Source organism: Epinephelus fuscoguttatus, linkage group LG8, assembly GCF_011397635.1.
Source record: "Epinephelus fuscoguttatus linkage group LG8, E.fuscoguttatus.final_Chr_v1".
Classification (NCBI taxonomy): domain Eukaryota; kingdom Metazoa; phylum Chordata; class Actinopteri; order Perciformes; family Serranidae; genus Epinephelus; species Epinephelus fuscoguttatus.
The window spans coordinates 19,730,021-19,749,545 of record NC_064759.1 but is presented as its reverse complement, the minus strand read 5'-3'; the positions used below and the strand labels follow the sequence as shown (position 1 = coordinate 19,749,545).

The window sequence follows — 19,525 nt, the reverse complement described above, 5'->3', positions numbered from 1 at the left end:
GACAGTTGGCAACGGCCATTCCGACATAAATTCCCGGCGTACCACAGGAAGCGGAAGTGACTAATTTGAGCATAACAATCGAAGTTTGTAATCGCAACGTTTTTGAGTTTGCTTTTGTTTTTTATACGCTTTTGGGGGAACGACGATGTGTGTTTAGTTACATAACGGCTGGATTACAATACAAATATTAGAATGACCAAAGAAAAGCGTCACAGGAGAAGAGAGTCACCGGAGCGCGAGCCCAAAGTTAAGGTAAAGCAGGAGCCAGTGAGCCCTGTTAGGCCACAGAGATCACGCCGCTCGAGGTCGAGATCCAGCGGCAACTCAAGTCCACAGAGGAGAAGAGCCAGCAGGTATTTTTAATGTAGCCTTCATATTACTTCGCTTTTGTCCTGCGTTTGCCATGACAGTAACAAAATGACGTAACACGTTGGCCAATCGGTCCTTACAACGAAAGCATGTTGGGGTTTTTTCCGCTAGCCGTTAACAAACGCAGCATAAGCCCACACATGCTACATCTAACTGGCAATAATTTGGCAGTTTGTAAATGTCTTTAAAAAGTCATTGAAGGGTTTCTTGTGTTCTTCATGTAACGTTAGGTCACCAGCCAGGACGAGGGACCGCTCACCAGCTAGAAGAGAGTCACCTCCCGCCAGACGAGCCAGCAGATCCCCCAGAAACAGAAGAAGTCGCACTCCTCCACTCCGTGGTGCTGATGTCAAAATAAAACGGGTGATTAGATTCTTTATTATTTTTTATAAAGATGCCACACAGCTTTAAAAGGGTAATTTGCTGTGGCATATGTGCTATAATAATAATAATATCCATTAATGAAGTGCTTTTCAAAACAGAGTTAAAACGTGAATTACATGTCAATAATTAATCAGACAAGACATTATAAAACATCTTGTAAAAGAACTGATCAAAATCATATAGAAGACAGGCTAAATTAACTTAAAATTCCAGTAAAATCAGAAAAGGCTCTCCGATAAAATTATGTTTTAAGAAGGGACTTAAAAGAGATCACTGACGTCGGACCTGTTCCAGAGCCTCAGGGCCCTGACAGGAATTACTCTGTCCCCTTTAGTTTTCAGCCAGGCCTCTGGAACAGACAAAAGACCTCTGGCTGAGGACCTCAAGGTACGTCCTGGTGTGTATGGCTATAAGAGGTTGGAGATATAGCTGGGAAAGAGACCATGAAGAGCCTAAAAAGTGATGTGATCTTGTCTCTTGGTTCTGGTTAAAAGCCTGGCAACTGAATTCTGTACAGTCGGGAGTCGATTAATAGATTTTTGATTCAGGGAAGAAAAGACACTGTTGCAGTAATCTAGGCTTGAAAAGATGAAGGTGCCACATAAAAAAGTTGAGGCCACCAGTGTTCATCGCACACCGATTCTTACAGGCATATGACAGCACCTCTGGACTGGTATATGGTACTTGGAGAGTACACACCAGCCTTGGTTTCACTGACATATACTAGTTCTCACTGGCAGACATCCAGTGGGACAGTGGTGCCGATTCACAACTTTGTAAAAACAAATAAATAAATATACATAAACAGCAGTTTAACAATTTAATGAATTTGTCATTCAGACTTGGTCTGAGTGGGACAGACTGTGCCTGCTATTTACAGAGCCAATATGGCTACAGCTGGTCAGATAGCACAGCTTTCACCAAGGTATTAGCACAACAACTGCCTTTGAGAGATAATAAGTGCAACAGTCTCATGATTCCTAGTTTTGAGACTAGGGTGGAATGTTGTAGCTATTATTGTAACTACAGTAACTTACTATTTATAAGAGGCATATGTCACTCAACAGTAGCATAATCATCAGTGTTATATGCTGGATACAACAATGGCATAACCATGGCCACTTTTCAGTCTTGTCGGTCTGACTGGGTTTAAGGCCCTGATCACACAGGACGCATTTTAGCAGCCTGAGGCGCCTTTCCGTAATTGTTTTTAATGAGAATGGAGCTTATTGCTCACGTTTTTTGTGTTGCAACGCACGTCACGTTTCTGCACTCCAGGTGCCTTGGTGTTTTTGCCGGAGGGCTCTGAACTCCTCAAGCTGAAAAAACTCCAGCTCAGGGTGGAAAAACACTCCTTGTCATCACTTTTTTTCCCTTTGTCCAATCAGAGGATTAGAGAGGTGATGGGTCTTCTGTGGTGGTCACGACAACACATTTACTGTTGGTAAACAATGGAGGGGAAACTGGTGGTAGCTGTTGCTATCTAGAGCTGTACGACCCGACGATAGACAGCAGGTTGTCAAACTGCCTCTGAGTCATCCTAAAATATGCCCAGAAACGAAATGGCCCACATTGAGGCAATGCTTCTGGACCAACTGGTGGTAATCCCCGTGATCCACTCTTTTTTTATAGGGTCTCGTGTACACACACAGATCTCCGTTTCCCTGTGCTCAAAACAACAATTTGCTGATAGTCTCTCACCCTCAGCCAGACCAAGTGTGAGTACCCTCTGCCTGTCCATTTTAGGAACTACATACTAATAACTGTCAAATAATTAAAATGAATAAATAAACTGTAGAATGAATACACAGGAAGGTTAGTATAGGAAGGTGAGTCCGTGGTTGCCTGGCAATAATGAAATGGCACAGCAAGTGTTTTTAATCACTAGTGGCATTCAGTAAAAAAGAAAAGGGGGGCAGTGAGGCGTGCCTCACATTTTCCAACCTGCAAAATGCTTTGTGTGATCAGGGCCTGATAGAATAAAATGTCTCCAATGATAATGTCTTTTTTGTCTTGGACTTATCATTTTTCTTTTACTGTCTTTTTACTAAAATTCTCAGGAGCGTGATGAGCATCGGTCTGGTGGCGATGAACGGAGGAGAAGAAACGACCAGCCAGAGGAGAGGCGGAGCAGGTGGGAATCAGACAGACCGCGGGAGAGAGACCGTGACAGACACAGAGAGCGAGGCGCACTCGCCTCTCAACAAGCTGAGAGACAGCAGCACGATGAGCGGCGCAGGGAAAACCGGCAGCGGCGCGAAGAAAACCAAGAGCAGGAATTTGGGCAGTCGGGAGGAGGGAGCGACAGCCCAAGTGCCCCGCCTGCTGAAAAGGAGAAACCCAACTTTGAACTGTCGGGGGCTCTGACAGAAGACACAAACACATTCCGCGGGGTGGTGATCAAGTACAACGAGCCACCTGAGGCTCGCATTCCCAAGCGCAGATGGCGACTTTACCCCTTCAAGAATGATGAACCCCTCCCAGTCATGTACATTCACAGACAGAGTGCCTATTTGTTGGGGCGGCAGAGGAAAATCGCTGATATCCCCATTGACCACCCATCCTGCTCCAAGCAACATGCAGTGTTCCAGTACAGGTAGGAATAAAAATCATTAGCTAAGGTGTTTACTGTGCGTTAGAACTCTTTAACTTGAATCTGTATTATTTAGACTTAACTCATTAAACTTTGATGATTTTGTTTCCTTTATTTTTCTGTAGACTGATGGAGTTTACACGGGCCGACGGCACCACCGGCCGCAGGGTGAGACCTTACATCATCGACCTGGGTTCTGGCAACGGCACCTACCTGAACAACCAGCGCATCGAATCCCAGCGCTATTACGAGCTCAAAGAAAAAGACGTTATCAAGTTCGGCTTCAGCAGCCGCGAATACGTCCTGCTGCACGAGTTCTCAGACACAAGCGAGGTGGACGCCAAGGTGGAAGAGGAAGAAGACGACGAGGGTCTTGATGAGTAAATTGTTCCCATAGACTGTATTGCCCAGTTTCATTCAGGTTAGATTACATCGTCATCAATGTTCAACACATAGTTGTATCTGCAGGGATTGGAACAATGAACTGACCCGGTAAACGTGGGACTTGATCACAATAAAGGAACAAGGCTGGTTTGTATATTCTGTAACTATTGCTTAAACCTGCCACAACTGTCTCAAGAAGACTTCCGATTCTCAGGTTGTTTGTGTAACGTCTGTGTGATGCATGACTGATCTCTAATTTACAGGACGAAGTGCTCGGTGCCAGATACAGATATCTCGCTAAACGCAACAGTTTATTTTCTATTTTCGAATCACAGCACTGAGTACAAAGTTCAGCAGAATCTCTTTGTCGATGTCCAGGCTGTATGTTTTGGTGTACAATTCGTGGAATGTGAACTCAAGCATTTTAATTACATTACTTTTTTTTTTGTTTTTGCTTTTTAGTGCAAGAGAAAAAATAACCGATGCTGTTGTGTGTTTTCTTGCACCAATGTCGTGTATATTTACAGATTTCCAATGATTTGTTCTGAAGCTGACATAGGGACGATCATAAGAACCTGGTTTTAGGTGGATGTCCCCAGGTTTGGATTATTGTTTAAAAAACTCACTGACTGTAAAATGTTCTATCGTTTAAGTGCTTTTTGTCATTTATAGGGCATTACATGACAAATAAAATAGAGATCTGGCAACAGGTGAAGCAAAGCAAGGGATGAAACACATCTTCCTGTCCACCTGTCTCTCTGCAGCCGCTCTGATTTGAATTATTTTTGAGAAACAAATACTGGAGCTTAGTTTGTAATTCTATGTAAAAAGAGCACTGGAAAAAAGTGGCATTACAGTGTGGCACTGAGGGTGGGTGGGACAAATCGCTACGTCCGTTTTCAACAGAAAACTAATGCAGCTGAATCACAGTTTTTCCACAGCAGAGGTCGTGCGAGAGTCGAGGCTGTGTGGTGTTCAGTTTCACTCTCAGTGTCAGCAGGCGGAGCAGGGGAGGAGAGAAGGGCGGGTCCAGTGGAGAGGAGTACCGGGAATCATAGTGGATATGCGCTGTGCGCGGGGGTGGCGACACACCTGGGGAATTACAAGAACAAGCAACCGTGCCGTTGGGTTTTTAATGGAAGCTGTCCCCACGAAGGTCATGCATTGAGTTGGAGCTGCGGAGCAAGACGCAACATGTACACGACGGAGCGCAGGCGGATGAGCCTGCACGACATGAGGAGGAAAGATCCAATCAGGGTGTCAGCTGGAAGTTTGTGGCAGGACGCTTTAGCCATGGAGCTGAGCGCCTCGGGTAAACCGATCGTCTCTCCACGGAGTCGCACCAGAGCTGTATCCGTGGCGTATATTGTCAACGAGGACGCATCGGTGCCGCAGACCGAGGGGAACTTATCCCTGAAATGTCTGAAGGAAGCCTGCGCGGACGCACACGCAACTTTTAAAACTCTTTCATTTGAGAGAATATCCCTGGGCACCACCGACATCCTGGATAGTTTCTACAATGCAGGCAAGTGTAGGCATGCTGGCTGCAGGGTAGCTGTCTCACGCAGCGCTGCGCCGGTTACGCAAACTAACTAACTTCGCTCTGTTCAATTTCCCCCACAGATGTAGCAGTGGTGGAGATGAGTGACTCTTTCTGCCAGCCTTCCCTTTTCTATCACCTGGGAGTGAGGGAAAGTTTCAGCATGACCAATAACATAATCCTCTACTGTTACAAGCAAGATAGTGATCTACAGGCTATCAAGGTAACTTTAAGGGACAGTTCACCCCAAATTAAAAATATTGTCTTCCTCTCACCTGTAGTGCTGTTTATCATCTTAAATTGTTTTGGTGTGAGTGGCCAAGTGTTGGAGATATCAGCCATGGAGATGTCTGACTTTTCTCTAATATAATGGAACTAGATGGCACTCAGCTTGTGGTGTTCAAAGCGCCAAAAAATACATTTGTAAAAACTCAACAGCAACATCTCTTTCCAGAAATCATGACCCGGTTACACAAGATAATCCACAGACCTTGTTGTGAGCAGTTTCATGTAGGAACTGTTTTCTTTCTCCCGAGCTACATTCGCCACCGTGCAGAGGGAAGCGTGCATCTACGCATGAGGTTCATCCCATGAGTAGATGTCATCTTTTTCTCGCATCTTAGCTCAGCCTTCCTAAGACACAGGGGAGAGATGCGAGGATGAGGCAAGAAGAGAAAAAACGAGGAAATATGTCCTTAGAGAAATGACACGTCTTTTCCTCTGAAGTGTATCATGATGACGGTGACGGCTGATTACTTCTGGATCAGCTGACAGGAGGCTTTATTAACAGCAACAGAAACTTTTAATGGGGTGTGTGTCTGCCCACGTATAATGTTATACATAATGATAAGGATACAGATACAGTTATCAGTAGCAGAGCAGCAGTGTTTTCTCTCTGTCTAACAATCACCCGCGTTCTGTATTTATAATATGGGCTGTATCCTGCTCAGAGTCATAAAATGTGTTTATATGATTCAGGCCGTGGCGGTGAAGATTCTCAGTCATCCAGGTCATGGTAAACACAAGTGCCATATCGTAGGCAACTGGACTTGCTTGTGTTTCTTGAAGACATTTCGCCACTCATCCAAGAGGCTCCTTCAGTTCCTATATGATTTAGGCTTTTTAATGATTTGCATCTGTATTTATTGATACTCTGATTGTGAATTCATTATTTAATAACCTTGAATATGGTTATGGTGTCTTTGAACACTGGAAATGATTCGTTCATTTCACTTGGTTAAAAAAAAGCAAAAGCTGCACTCGTGTATCCTCACTTCCCTCCCCTCTGAAAGCCTTCTCTCTCCTTGACTCCTCGACTCCTCCGAGCACATTTTAACGAACTGAGACAACCTTTAAGATGGAAAGTCTCTGGGGCGTCAGTGGCTTGGTGGGTGGAGCGGGCGCCCCATGTGCAGGGCTGTTGCCGCGGCGGCCCAGGTTCAGCTCCAGCCTGTGGCCTTTTACTGCGTGACGCTCCCTCTCTCTCTCCCCCTTTCACACTTGGCTGTCCTATCAATTGGAGGCAAAAATGCCCTAAAAAATATCTTTAAGATGGTAAGTCTCAATCAATTTCCAAGTCAAGTGATCGAGGATAGAGGAGTCGAGGATGGATATTAGAATGAACCCAAGGACAAGAGGCTCATTCTCGTGACAGCGTGAGATGTAAACACTGATGGCATCCTCCTCAGCTGAGCTGTAACGTTACTCAGCTCGGTGCTGCTAGGTGAGGTAGTAGAGGATGAACCCTTCCTACTGCATGGTGACACAGTTGGCAGGTGTAGTTCAGTAGAAAGAAAATAGTTTCTACATGAAAGTGCTCACAACAAAATCTGTGGATTATTTTGAGTAATCCGGTCATGATTTCTGTAAAGAGACATTGCTGTTGAGTTTTTCAAATGTATTTTTTTGGCACTCTGAGCACCACAGGCCGAGTCCCATCTAGTCCCATTATACTGGAGAGGAGGCAGACATCTCGACAGCTGATATCTCCAACACTCGGCCACTCACACCAAAACAATTTAGATAAATTAAATAGCACTACAGGTGTTAGGCAAAATGTGTATTTTTGATTTGGGGGTGGACTGTCCCTTTAAAAAGCAACACATAGTCCCACTTGTGTTTATGTTATGAATGAATGTAATAATTAAACTAGGACTGCAGCTATGGATTACAAACTGGGGGGCCCAGAAGTCAGGCACACTGTGTAAAACATGTTGTTTTAACTGAAAATATGTTGCAGAATACGCACCATGTAAGATCAAAGAGAACTGATTTAAGAGGAAATTAAGGCAATCCTGCATAATTAACAAATCTGGGAAGTTAATTTTATTTCACCGCAGACCTCTGAACAAGTTTTGTCAGCCTAGGGGTACGGGTTGTGTTTTGCAGCTCTGTTCAAAATGTACAGTTAAGATGCCATGTGTGTTGAGAGTGAGATGATGGAGCTAGTGCAGGCCCACAATTGATTTTTGCCCCAGGCCCTCTGGCACTTAATCTGGCCATGGCTGCTGCTTTTCATCTTTGATTAATCTGCTGATTATTTTCTTGAGTGTTTGATTGATAGTTTGGTCTGTGAAATGCCGGAAAATCTTAAAAAAAAAAAAAAAAAAAAGTCCATTACTATTTCCCAGATGTGAAGGTGACGTCAAATGATTTGTTCTGGGTTTAGTCCATTTAGAGTTATGCGAAGCAGAGAACGTAATTGGGAATCATTTTAGCTCTAAATAAAATAGTGTACATATCAGAGAGATTTAATTTGAAATCAGTAGCAAATCAGTTGTATTTATTCAAGAGTTTTTTAAACATTAAACATTAAAAGAAGGAACCCGAACAACTTGTAAATGCTGCCTCAGCTCCACTGAGGCCATTCAGGAGCTTTCAGTTCGCATGTGTCCCTGTTTGACACGTGCATTGTCTTCCCTCAGGAGCAGTGTGGCAGTTACACATTCATCCCTTACGTAGTGTCACCTCAGGGCAAAGTGTTTGCCTGTGACGCCACCATGATGACAGGTATCAAAGAGCTGATGCAGCCGAGTTTCCAGCTGGAGCCTCTGCTGACCCCGCTGGTGGAGAGACTGGTGCATCTGCTGAACAATGTGCACCTTCAGTCCAGGTCAGGCATAAACTGCAGGGCTTTGTTCACCACTGTGTGCTTTGCCAAAAAACATTATCATCTCAGATTACACATGCATGTGCTTATGCTATTACTCACGGCTTCCTCCGTGGTGGATGATTTATTGAAGATTGTGAAATTGTGGACTGTTATGACTCCTCCGCTCTTTGTGCTGACAGTGAGTACTTCCGGGAGTCAATCAGGCATGAGATCCGTATGGCACGGGAGCGGTTCAGCGGCAAAGCTCTTAGTGAAGAGTTGAGTCGCATCCAGAAACGCCTGGACAGTGTAGACCTTCTCACCCCTGATATCGTCATGAACCTCCTGTTGTCCTACAGGGACGTTCAGGTGTGTGAATGTCAATATGGAGTGTGTAAACAGTCATGGATGACAGCCAGTGGTTATTTGTTTTTAAAACTGTAAAAAAGGAACTGATAGGTTGCAGAGCCAACAATCGATTATCTTATCACTTATATTATTTGAGTAAAAAGCTAAAACATAAATAAATAAAATAAGCAAAGTATTGTTTTGCTGGAAAAAAATATTTCCCATTTTTATTGAATTTATAAAAAACTATGGCTCAACTAATTGATAAATCTATTAAATTATTAAGCACAAAATATGCATCTTTAGTTGACATGAAAAAGCCTTTATTTCATTATGAAAATATGAATGTTAACAACATGAAGCAGACAAATTTGGGGGTCTGCAAGGCTCATGATAAAGCAAAACCCAGGATGAGATAGTAGCAAAAACGACCATTGAGATTGAAGTCGTTATTTGTAATAAATGCTGTAATAATATGAATTAAAGGGGATCAGATGTGTGCACGGTAAATAATACATTGTAATTCTACACTCCCCTCTCAGGACTACGATGCCATAATCAAGCTGGTGGAGACTCTGAACGAGCTGCCCATGTGTATGGTGGCTAAACACCAGAATGTCAAGTTTAACTACATATTTGCTCTAAACAGGTACCCAGATATAAAGTGATGTGATTAAACTGTTGTAATCTCTCAGCCTGTAGCCTTTATTTGCCCTACATGTACACAAGACAAAAAGGGTTTTGTCAAAGCTCATCACTGCTGATGTTATCAACTCTTCCCTCGACAGGCGGAATCGGCCTGGAGATCGTGCAAAGGCTTTGGAGGTAATTCTGCCTATTGTGGAGTCGGGGGTCAAGGTGGCTTCAGATGTCTACTGCCTGTGTGGACGGATCTACAAAGACATGTTCATGAGCTCTGGGTTCACTGATCACAGCAGCAGAGACCAGGCCTGCTATTGGTACAAACACTTCCTGTTCATGGCTCTGGTCTTACAAACTGGTCTACATGTCTTTTGCTTAGAGTACAGTTTCTCACTATAGATTCTACTTAAAGGTCCAGGGTGTAGGATTAAGGGGAACATATTGGTATAAAGAGAATAAGAGAATTGTTGTGTCTTCATTACCTCAGAATGAGCTGTTTATATCTACACACAGAGCGGGTCCTCTTCACAGGGTTCACCATGTTGTTTCTACAGTAGCCCAGTACGGACAAAACAAACATAAGCTCTAAATAGGGACAATCACATTTTTGTGTTGGCCACCATAGTTTTACAGCACACTTGGCACAGAGGAGAGGATTTAGTCAGTTGGAATCTGCAAGCTAAGTCCCAAGATGCCATTAATACCCTTTTTCCATTGACACTCTTGGCTGCGCCTAGTAAAGCCATTTCCATTGCCAGTTTAGTCGCGCTATGCCACGGCAACCCGTGCCAGAGATGGACCTTCTCTGGAGTTGGTCCAAAAGCAGGGCCGCAGGGCCGCCCGCCCTCAAGCAGGTAACGGTGATGTCTCGCCAATTGCAGCCAACCCCCGACGACTGCTGTTCTCCCCCCAAACGTGTTTATATGTTGCTAGACTCTCCTCACCTCTGTCTGCAGGGAGACCAGAGAGAAAGGCGTTTTTTAAAGTCTCTCTGTGTTTAGCTTTCTTGCCTTTTGTAGCTTCTAACTTAATCACTGTGGTTTGGAGTTTAGTTTCTCTCCTACGTTCTTTTTTTTTTTTTTTTTACTTTAGATATCTGCTTTATTTTACTGTATTCATGTTCACTATCTGCTGTATTAGCTGTGTGAAGTTGCAGCTCAAAAAGTCAACATTTCCTTATTTTGCGGCTTCATAATAAAAGTTTATACAAAACAAACTAACTTTTATTGTGAAGAATCTATAGGAAATAAAATGTGTTTATCACTGAATTAGTGGAACTTTATTAGCGGCTTTCATATTATAAAGACATGTCTAATAATACGGCAGGGAGGAAAGTGAAAGCAGAAACAGCCACAGTGAGATGCTGGTGGAGAGCTGCACACACCTCTGCAAACAGCTCACCTCCAACAGATAAACTTCTTTTACCTGCCCTGCTGTGGAAAAACACATGCAGCAATAATAACAGGGGACTTAAGCCTGAATCAGCACTCTGCTTTCAAACGTCATCACTCCAGACAAGCCATCATCAGTTTAAGTTTAGGACACACCTTCAAAAAGTGCAACTCTGTTGTAATGGAAATGCAAATTCCTGCCGTGCTGGGCTGACAGCCGAAACTAAGCCAAGCCAGCCCACGACTGTCTGATTGAAAGAGTATAAGTCCTGCATACCAGACCTTTCATAGTAGGTCTGCACAATATCATGTTTTTCTTTATATTCGTTAAGATGTCAACTTGCAGATGTCAATTTAACAAGCAATCTGTTGTATATTAGCAGGATACTGAAAGCAGCAGAAAGGCAGAACTGAACACACTTTGTCTGATTATTGATATTAAAGTAATATCATTACCGCGATATTCAAAGTTATTGCATATTTTCCTCATATTGTGCAGCCATATTTGGTTCTACTTTTTTAACTGTTGCTGCTTGTATGTGTTTGCAGTTATGTCGCATTATTATTCTGATGTTATTGATGTCCCCTGTCTCTCAGCGTGCCAGTATAATCAATCAGTGCTGTCTTTGTATTATTTGTCAGGTATGGGAGAGCTTTTGAGACGGAGCCAACTCTTCACTCCGGCATCAACAACGTGGTCCTCCTGATGGCAGCCGGCCATGAATTTGACACTTCAATTGAGCTGCGTAAAATAGGTGCCTCGTACTCTCTTCATTCGTTCTTCATCAGAGAAAATCAATGACAGATTTTCACTTTAATAATGTAGAGAGAATACAAATCTCTGCCAGAGGTCTACAGATTCAGTGTGTCAAAGTTTTTACTACTTATGCTTTACACTTTATAGTGTAGGGGTTTAAACCTTCGGCTTTGCAATGATGTAACCTGCAATTTAAATTTGTAAGCTCACATTCTGCTAGTGCATGACTTTCTAGTTGTGCACAGAGCCATCATCTGTTGATGCACATACTGATTTTATATGTGTTTGGTAACGATTTGTTTTGCTCCGTGTGGTTATGTTGGTATTCAGGTGTGACTCTCAGCACCCTGCTCGGTAGAAAGGGCAGCTTGGAGAAGATGAAGGACTACTGGGATGTCGGCTTCTACCTCGGAGCAAACATCCTCGCTAACGAACACAGAAAAGTAATCATGGCCTCTGATAAGCTCTACAGACTCAAAGCCCCTATCTGGTGAGGCTTAAAACAGTTGTTGTTTAATAGTAATGACGCAGATAAAGGTGTTTAATCATCATCAGGATTCAGTTTGCAGGGCATATTAGTTTAATTTGATTGGCTGATTTAAAAAATCAGAAACCTCTGTGGATAAGAGCACACAGTGGGATTCTGGCCTTATTTACAGTCAGTTAATCAGTCGATTTATTTGTCATGTGAGCACAGTGAAATGCAGTCCTTTGGTTTCCTCAATTTGTATAAATCAGTGTAATTCTAGTAAATGTATGTCTATAGGGTGTGGGGGTGTCTCAGGTGGAGTCTTCTTTTTGGAACCTTGTAGCCTGAGGGTAGAAGCTCTTCTTTCATATTATTTTAATGTGGATTAAAGGAGTAGTTCGGGTTTTTTAAAGTGCACTTGAATGGGGTAATTATCCATGCCCCAGTTTGGAGAAGCAGGCTGAACATTGGAGCTGCTGATCTACCACTGAAAACACACAGGTGCCACCGTGGCATGGCGTGTCATCAGATGTGCATCAAATGCCGCCCCTGGCACACTCTTGGACGTGTTGCGTTGCAGCTGAACAACAGACGACCATGCAAAGTTAGTACTACTTTAACTGAAAGACCTGTACTTCCTCCACCTTTGCGTCAGCTTAAAATCACGTGTGGACAGCACCTAATTAAACTTGATTCCTCACCTGAAGAGCCAATCTTGACTCACCAGGCAATATCTTTTTGGTTCTTGTCTTTATAGTGATGGGATTGTGGGTCGTTTAGCTCGGGATATTTCTTGACCTAAACAATGAGTCTCTCCTCATATGTTCTTTGTCACACACGAGACACAGCAACAGAGTTCTCTGTGTATCAATGGTGAGGAGAGGAATCAAGCTGCCATAGGAGCAGAGAAAAAGAAAAATGCATTTAATTCCAGGGGGAGCAAGGCTGGAAATAAGACAATGGCGTAAATTGCTGTGGGGCGTTACATCCTGCTGCTGCCGGTGTAGGGTTGTACATTGAAAATGATAGGGGTGTATTTTTTGACGTGCATTGTTCACCAACAGTGTGTGGGCCTTACTGCTGCTTTGATCAGTTAGTAAGTAACTAACCCTTTCAAACACCATACAATTATAAGCTAACAGATCGAGTCAGCAGTAGATTAGCTGCTCCTGTGTTCAGCAATATTAAATCACTGCTTAGCTTCCATGTGGGACTCCAGCCTGCCTCTCCAAACTGGGGGTGCACCAACTGACATCTACTGCCTATAATATACTGTCTATGGATAAGCACCCCATACAACCCCTCTTCAAAAAAATGTGAACTATCCCTTTAATGAGTTCAGTGTCTTTTTTCAGGTATGTGGCATCCATAATGGAGACGTACATCCTGTACCGTCAATTTGCCAAGCTACCTGAGGTGAGATCGCCTAAACAGGACATTGTGGACTTCTGGATGGAGCTGCTTCTGCAGACATGTAAACCCACTGACTCTACAGGCCGCTGCCCGGTAAGAAAACACTTCCACCCTTAACACTAACCTTAACAATAAACAGAAAACCACAAAATGACCATTTGTAATGAATAAGTCACACCATGTTACTTTGAATTCGAAAGAAGTTTTTCTCACATGCTTTCACGGAAATTAAAAATTGATTTCTTGATTTATTATTTGGGGACCATGTGTAAAAACAGCAGAACTATATTAAAACATCTGTTTACAGACTCTCACAGAACTTGTGCAGTATAATCTAAGTCTCATTTTTCTAGTCGTATGCTCAGTACTTCCCAAACACATGCATTTCCGTCAAAACCTTACTATTTAAAACTGAACTGGAAGTGAAACTCATTTATGCTCTCTTCAAAGCCGGACTCTAATACTGAGGGGTTTTTTTTAGCGAAAATGCATGTGTTTGGGAAAAAAATGAGACTTCACTGAAGGAGTTGTGTGAGAGTTTGTTAAAGGATGTTTTGATATATGTCTGCTGTTGTTGAAAGTGGTCCCCATCCATCAGAAAGTGAATTTGTTTTCCTTGGAGGCATGAGAGAAAAACCAAGCATGAAACACAGCATGACTGATTCATTTACAGATGGTCATTTTGTGGGTGAGGTATGTTTTTTTTAAAGCTAATACACACTGCTGTAATATAGTTATAATATGGAGGAAAATGGTCAGGAAATAATCGAGAAATCCAGCTAGTTTTGGCCCACCATTACAAATAAATAAAAGTCATGTAGCTGTTAACATTTTTTGAATTTTCAGGTGCTCATTCTGGAGCCCAGTAAAGTCCTCCAGCCAGCTATTGTGTGTGTGAGTGAAGAGGACGAAAGTCGCACTGTCCAGTTGAAACATGTTACACCCTTAAAGGTATGTAGACCCTCTGCTGCCCCACCCACCCACCCTTGGACCTACTTTATTATCTGGCTACATGTTTACCTGCCATAGGAACAGAATGCAGAATAAATTGCATCATGAAAGGAAGAAACTTCTCTCACTGATTTCTTGTTCAGTGAATGTTTAATCAGGTGAGCGTGTGGGTGTGTTCTCTGAGCGTCACTGTGTGTGGTGGGGAAAAAAAACTTCATACCTCAGGAGTGTTTACTTTCTCTCTTTTGCAAGTACACATTCATGCAAATCAAAGCTGGGTATTATCAACTGTCTGTATCTTGTGTTTTAACTTCTCTCTCGATTCCACAGAAAGGCTTACACCAGTGGACTTTCCCAGCCTCTGCAATTCGGGGAGTGAGGTAAAGTGGAGTACAGCATGTGCTAACATCTCTCAAATATCTGCTCCCAGTTCTGGGTGTGTTCAAGCCTGCAGCAAAGCTAGAAGACCCAAAACATACAGGTTGTCTAGGAGACCTTGGCTCCCGGTCAGATTTTTGTTCTGTCAGGATGGTTTCAAGCTTTGCCTCTTTGTTGTTTGCAGGTTTTGTTGATTCCTCTCTCTTTCCTCTGGCTACTGATCAGTGTTGCTGTGTACTTTAGCCCTGTTTTGTCTGCTGATTTGCCAGTTGGGCAATATTCAGCAAACACCCGAAAGTCAGTCGGCTATAGGAAAGAACAGAGAGCTTTATCAGACTGTGATGTGTTTGGGAAATGTCTTTTTTCTTTCTGCATTCACTGAATTAATCAGTTTTCCTCTGTTTACTTACAGCTGATACCCTTTGTAATGCAAACATTAGCCTTTGGTTCCTTCAGACAGAAAATCGGCTGATAGATACAGTCTGTTTTCATCCTGTGTTCTGCAGAAACCATTTACACAAGTTTTTGATGCTGTCATGCATATTCTCAACAAATAAACTAGAAATTCTGACCAAATCTTTATTTGCTTTTTTCCACTGAAGTGCGTCAAAGATTGATGAGCGGAGCTGCTTCCTGTATGTCCACTACAACTCAGATGACTTCCAGCTCTGCTTCCCCTCTGAGCTTCACTGTAAAGGGTGAGGGCAAAGAAACAGCTGGACTCTGTGTGTGTGTGTGTGTGTGTGTGTGTGTGTGTGTGTGTGTGTGTGTGTGTGTGTGTGTGTGTGTGTGTGTGTGAGGCAGTGTGAATAACTTGCTTACTCACCAACTGACTGGCTAAATGAGGATATTCAGATGTCCAGCAAATAGATAAACTAGCTTTGCAGACTGAGTCTAGAAGGTGGCCTGAAGAAAAGGGTGTGATGCAATTACACTAAATGAGTCATTATTTCCTTTATTGCCCTCTAGAACGTTCCCCGGAGGCAGATGTTTTTTTCATGGTTACTTAAAGAGTCAGTTGACCCAAGTCACCAAAAAAAAAAAAAATCATTTCCTATGGCATCTACCACTGCAGATCAATTCAGCTGAGAGATCCGCTGCTGAAAACTCTGCTGCCACCTTAACAGTGAACTCAGTTTTATGGTGCTCGAAGCACTCCTCCTAATGTCTCAGGAATGTAGACGGTTTTCCTTTGAACTTCCTACCAAGGAAATGGAAGTGAAGCTGAAACACTGCCTGGTGACACACTTCTTTGGAAAAGTAGGGAAATATTGTAGGAAATGTTTTTTTGTGATTTTGAGTCAGCTGATTCTTTGAAGGTGTCCTGTGGGCTTTTCTGGAAAACAAACAGAAGTGATGTTTAATTTAGGCGTTTCACAGCAATATGCACTCTGTGTGTCCTTGATGTCTAACTTTTGGCTGCATTGTCGTCCCCACAGAACATTTGCAAAACCAGCTTTTAAAAAAAGGTTATAAATCTTGCATTGTATACATTCTAGGGCTGCCGACTAAGAATTTTCCTCGTCGACCAATAGTCGTCATTTAGGGCCATTAGTCGATTATTCGCCCGCATGTTTCTGATTTAATGGAAGTATTAAATGATATATTTTGGGCGGGGCAACACAATGGTTTGAGTTGAAGGTGTGAGAAAGAATAGTGTCAGTAACATTGTTAACATTGTATTGAGTAATACAAACCGTACTAATGAACCTTCATTAATATAGGCCTATATTTTATCTACAAGTGCACGTCACACACTGAGCGAGCCGCCTGTTAATGACGCTGTCAGCAAAGCAGTAATGATTGTGCTAAGTGGCTAATGGGCATGTAGCTACTTCCATGTTTCAGATGATACGTCATGTTTGTGGTTGACCAATGAAGATGAGTTTACATGTCACCTTGGGTTCGTCCTTCACCTTCTCAAAATGATCCCACACTTTGGATTTCCTGCTCGACGTGTTATTAACTAGCCTGTGGAATAACCACAGGTACCAGCCCTGGAAGTTAGGGGCCGTACACATGCCATGTCTTTGACTGCCTGGAAAACACGAGGTCGGGCGCTGGGTGCTACTCTTGTGCCTTGGCTTTCAAGAGTGCGGCAGCAGGTTGAGTCTGAGGTTGTTAAGCACCCTTAACAAGCATCATATAGCCTTTTTACCTGAAATCCTGAGTACAGAGCTGATCTTCTTCCAGGAGCTGTTTATAAGTGTTTACGCCTATCGTCCATGGGACAGATGTCAAGCCCTGCACTAACATGATCAACTTTTCCATGTTCATCACAGACTGAATATTCACAGAAAAAGGGAAAGATATCTGTCAGCTGTGATTGGTTTGTAATGTGATTCCTGTCTGACTGCTGAGCGTGGACACTCCCTGTGTCTGTCCTTTCAAATTAAATTCCCACATGGTGCAGTCACATGGGTTTTGATTTATTTTGACAAGACGCAGCTCCTAATAGAGTTCCTTTTTTTTTTTTCTGCGACTAAGCGACCAATGAAATCTTGCTGACTAATGACCTTTCTGGTCGACTAACGTTTCCTCGACTATTAGGGAGCCGTAGTACATTCATGATTTGTTACCAGCAGTCCTCCTTTTTACTGTCATTGATGCAGTGTCTCTTAGTGTATTACCAATGGCAACTGTTTTTCAGGGGAATAGTTTGAAACCCCAATAGGACTGAGTATCTTGCTGCACCCATGCATGTCCATCTTCGCGTGCACTATATAAACAAAAAAGGCAGCCACTCGGAAAACATTGCACTGTGGTCAAACCTCCACTGTGAGCTCTGTTGAGTCTGTTCACAAAGATGATTTTGTCTTCCATGTGGTGGGTGTTTTCCTTTTATGGGTAAATTCTTTGGCAAAAGTCTACAGGCACATCTGACATATTGTCTTCAGTGGAAATTTGCTGGAACTTTATTTGTTCCATGAAGCACACTATCTCATCTACATTAATGTCTCCTCACTCTGTTCTCTCACTAGTTTTTGCGAGCTGGTGAACTCTCTGCTGCAGCAGGCTGAACACCCTGTTCCTGACCTGAACCATGTAGCTGAGGGAGTACTAGAGGTCAGTCACAGTCTTCCATTCCTCTGACACAGACTTTGCTCTATTTTAGGTCTCAGTTGCCTCAACAAGTAGGAAACAACTGCAGTTGCTGGGTGAAAATCAGATTCTCAAGAGAAACATTCCCGTAACATAGTGTCATATTTTCCATGTCATTTGGCATAGTGCGTGGTATCTGTTTGTGTAAAAATAATAAACACATCCATATTTAATTTTATATTTATTCTCAGAATTCTAGACTAATGATTTTATGTCAGAAGTCCCTGAATGAAACATCTGTTCTCTCCACTCTACCTGTCTCTCTTCTACTTGTGAAATTCCTCACAGTTCCTGTGATGCTCATACTTTCAGTCAATGCATTCTCATTCATTCCCCTCAACAGTATGTCTACGAGACCAATGAAAATGGCGACAAGGTGGTTCTGGGTAAAGGAACGTACGGTGTCGTGTATGCTGGGAGGGATGTGAGCAACCAAGTTCGCATTGCCATCAAGGAAATTCCTGAGAAGGACAGCACGTATGAGAACCAACACTTCCCATACTGAGAGACACTAAGCTGCACTGTTTCTCACAAGAATGTTTTTCCATAATAACCATAATGGAAAGTGATTTGGCAGAGATAGCACCCATTGGCATGCTCTGGATCCCCAGTGCTCTTCAGGAATCTTGGGGGAGATTGATGAGTGTTTAGGCTTTTCAGTCTTTGTTTGTTGCTCTGTAATCTGCACAAAGAGCCGAGGCTCACACTGCAGTGCTATGTGGGAAGGAAGTATTCCATCAAAGGAAATGTGAAAAATTAAATCACTTTTTAAGCATTTACCAAACCTTGCCGTGTCCAAGACACAGCACAGGATTTATCTTTGCATTTGTCAAACTGTGTTGTTACCAGCAACAAATAATTACTCAAATTGAGAGTGTCAGATTAGTAGGTGTTATAGTGATGATCCAGATGTACAACAACAAAATAGAGAAGATCCTGAACACTAAGCGAGACACAGGGACAGAGAGAGGAAAAACATTTTCAGTGTTGTGCAATAGCAGCTGTCATGCGATATTTAGTGCTTTTATAAGCACTCTCTTCAACCATTTCATTTGTATTCTTAAAATGCAAACCTGAACATTGTTAGACTTTGCTACATTCTTTCTACCAACTATATACTAATGGAGGTTTTTTAAAAAAAAAAAAAAAAAAAAAAAAAAACTTATTAGACTAACAGTATAAACTGCACATGTAGTTTATCATGCACAGTCAAGAGAATTTAGGTATGCATCCCACAGACATTTACCATGTTCTTTCAGACCAATATTAAACTGGTTTATTTGGAATTCAGAGGTTTGGAGATGCCAGGTAGAGTTTTATCCTGCATAAATTGTGTTTGTATGTATATTAGTGTGTGTGCTTGTCCATAATTTTTAAATTGTTTTAACTAGGGCTGTCAAAGTTACGCGTTAATGATGTGTTAACGTAAATTCTTTTTAATGCCCCTTATTTATTTTTTTTGATGGGCAATTAACGCATGTGCCTTCTATAATTATGACCCTCGGCCCCACCTTGTAGTTTGGGAAATTAGAAAGCAATGCAACAGTAACATGGATGGCAAGCAGAAACAAACCTGTGTGAGCAGAAATGGATAAAGACAGGCGTCTTTTGATGGCAAGTTCAGATTCAAAGCCCTGCCTGATGGTTCTCTCGACAAGACCAAAGTTATTTGCATTTTCCATCAATGTGAATTGAATTTCCACTTCAGGCTGT

The 19,525-nt window shown here is 42.5% G+C and overlaps 2 protein-coding genes across 2 annotated transcripts in view; both read left to right on the top strand.

The window, feature by feature from the left end:
* Positions 1–49: 49 nt before the first annotated feature.
* Positions 50–4,512, top strand: snip1 (Smad nuclear interacting protein). The gene is made up of 4 exons (XM_049583020.1): positions 50–353; positions 600–732; positions 2,814–3,349; positions 3,472–4,512. The coding sequence occupies exons 1-4, from the start codon at positions 193–195 to the stop codon at positions 3,728–3,730; spliced, it is 1,089 nt and encodes a 362-aa protein (XP_049438977.1). The 5' UTR covers positions 50–192; the 3' UTR covers positions 3,731–4,512.
* Positions 4,513–4,765: 253 nt separating this feature from the next.
* Positions 4,766–19,525, top strand: part of si:ch211-1i11.3 (mitogen-activated protein kinase kinase kinase 5) — a 29,827-nt gene continuing 15,067 nt past the window's right edge. The window contains exons 1-14 of the mRNA XM_049582998.1: positions 4,766–5,255; positions 5,354–5,493; positions 8,195–8,382; positions 8,562–8,730; positions 9,252–9,358; positions 9,498–9,668; positions 11,385–11,497; positions 11,830–11,989; positions 13,324–13,474; positions 14,228–14,332; positions 14,663–14,712; positions 15,313–15,408; positions 17,692–17,776; positions 18,156–18,289. Of these exons, the coding sequence (XP_049438955.1) occupies positions 4,925–5,255; positions 5,354–5,493; positions 8,195–8,382; positions 8,562–8,730; positions 9,252–9,358; positions 9,498–9,668; positions 11,385–11,497; positions 11,830–11,989; positions 13,324–13,474; positions 14,228–14,332; positions 14,663–14,712; positions 15,313–15,408; positions 17,692–17,776; positions 18,156–18,289 (2,000 nt within the window). The 5' untranslated portion in view covers positions 4,766–4,924. The remainder of the gene's footprint in view (positions 5,256–5,353; positions 5,494–8,194; positions 8,383–8,561; positions 8,731–9,251; positions 9,359–9,497; positions 9,669–11,384; positions 11,498–11,829; positions 11,990–13,323; positions 13,475–14,227; positions 14,333–14,662; positions 14,713–15,312; positions 15,409–17,691; positions 17,777–18,155; positions 18,290–19,525) is intronic.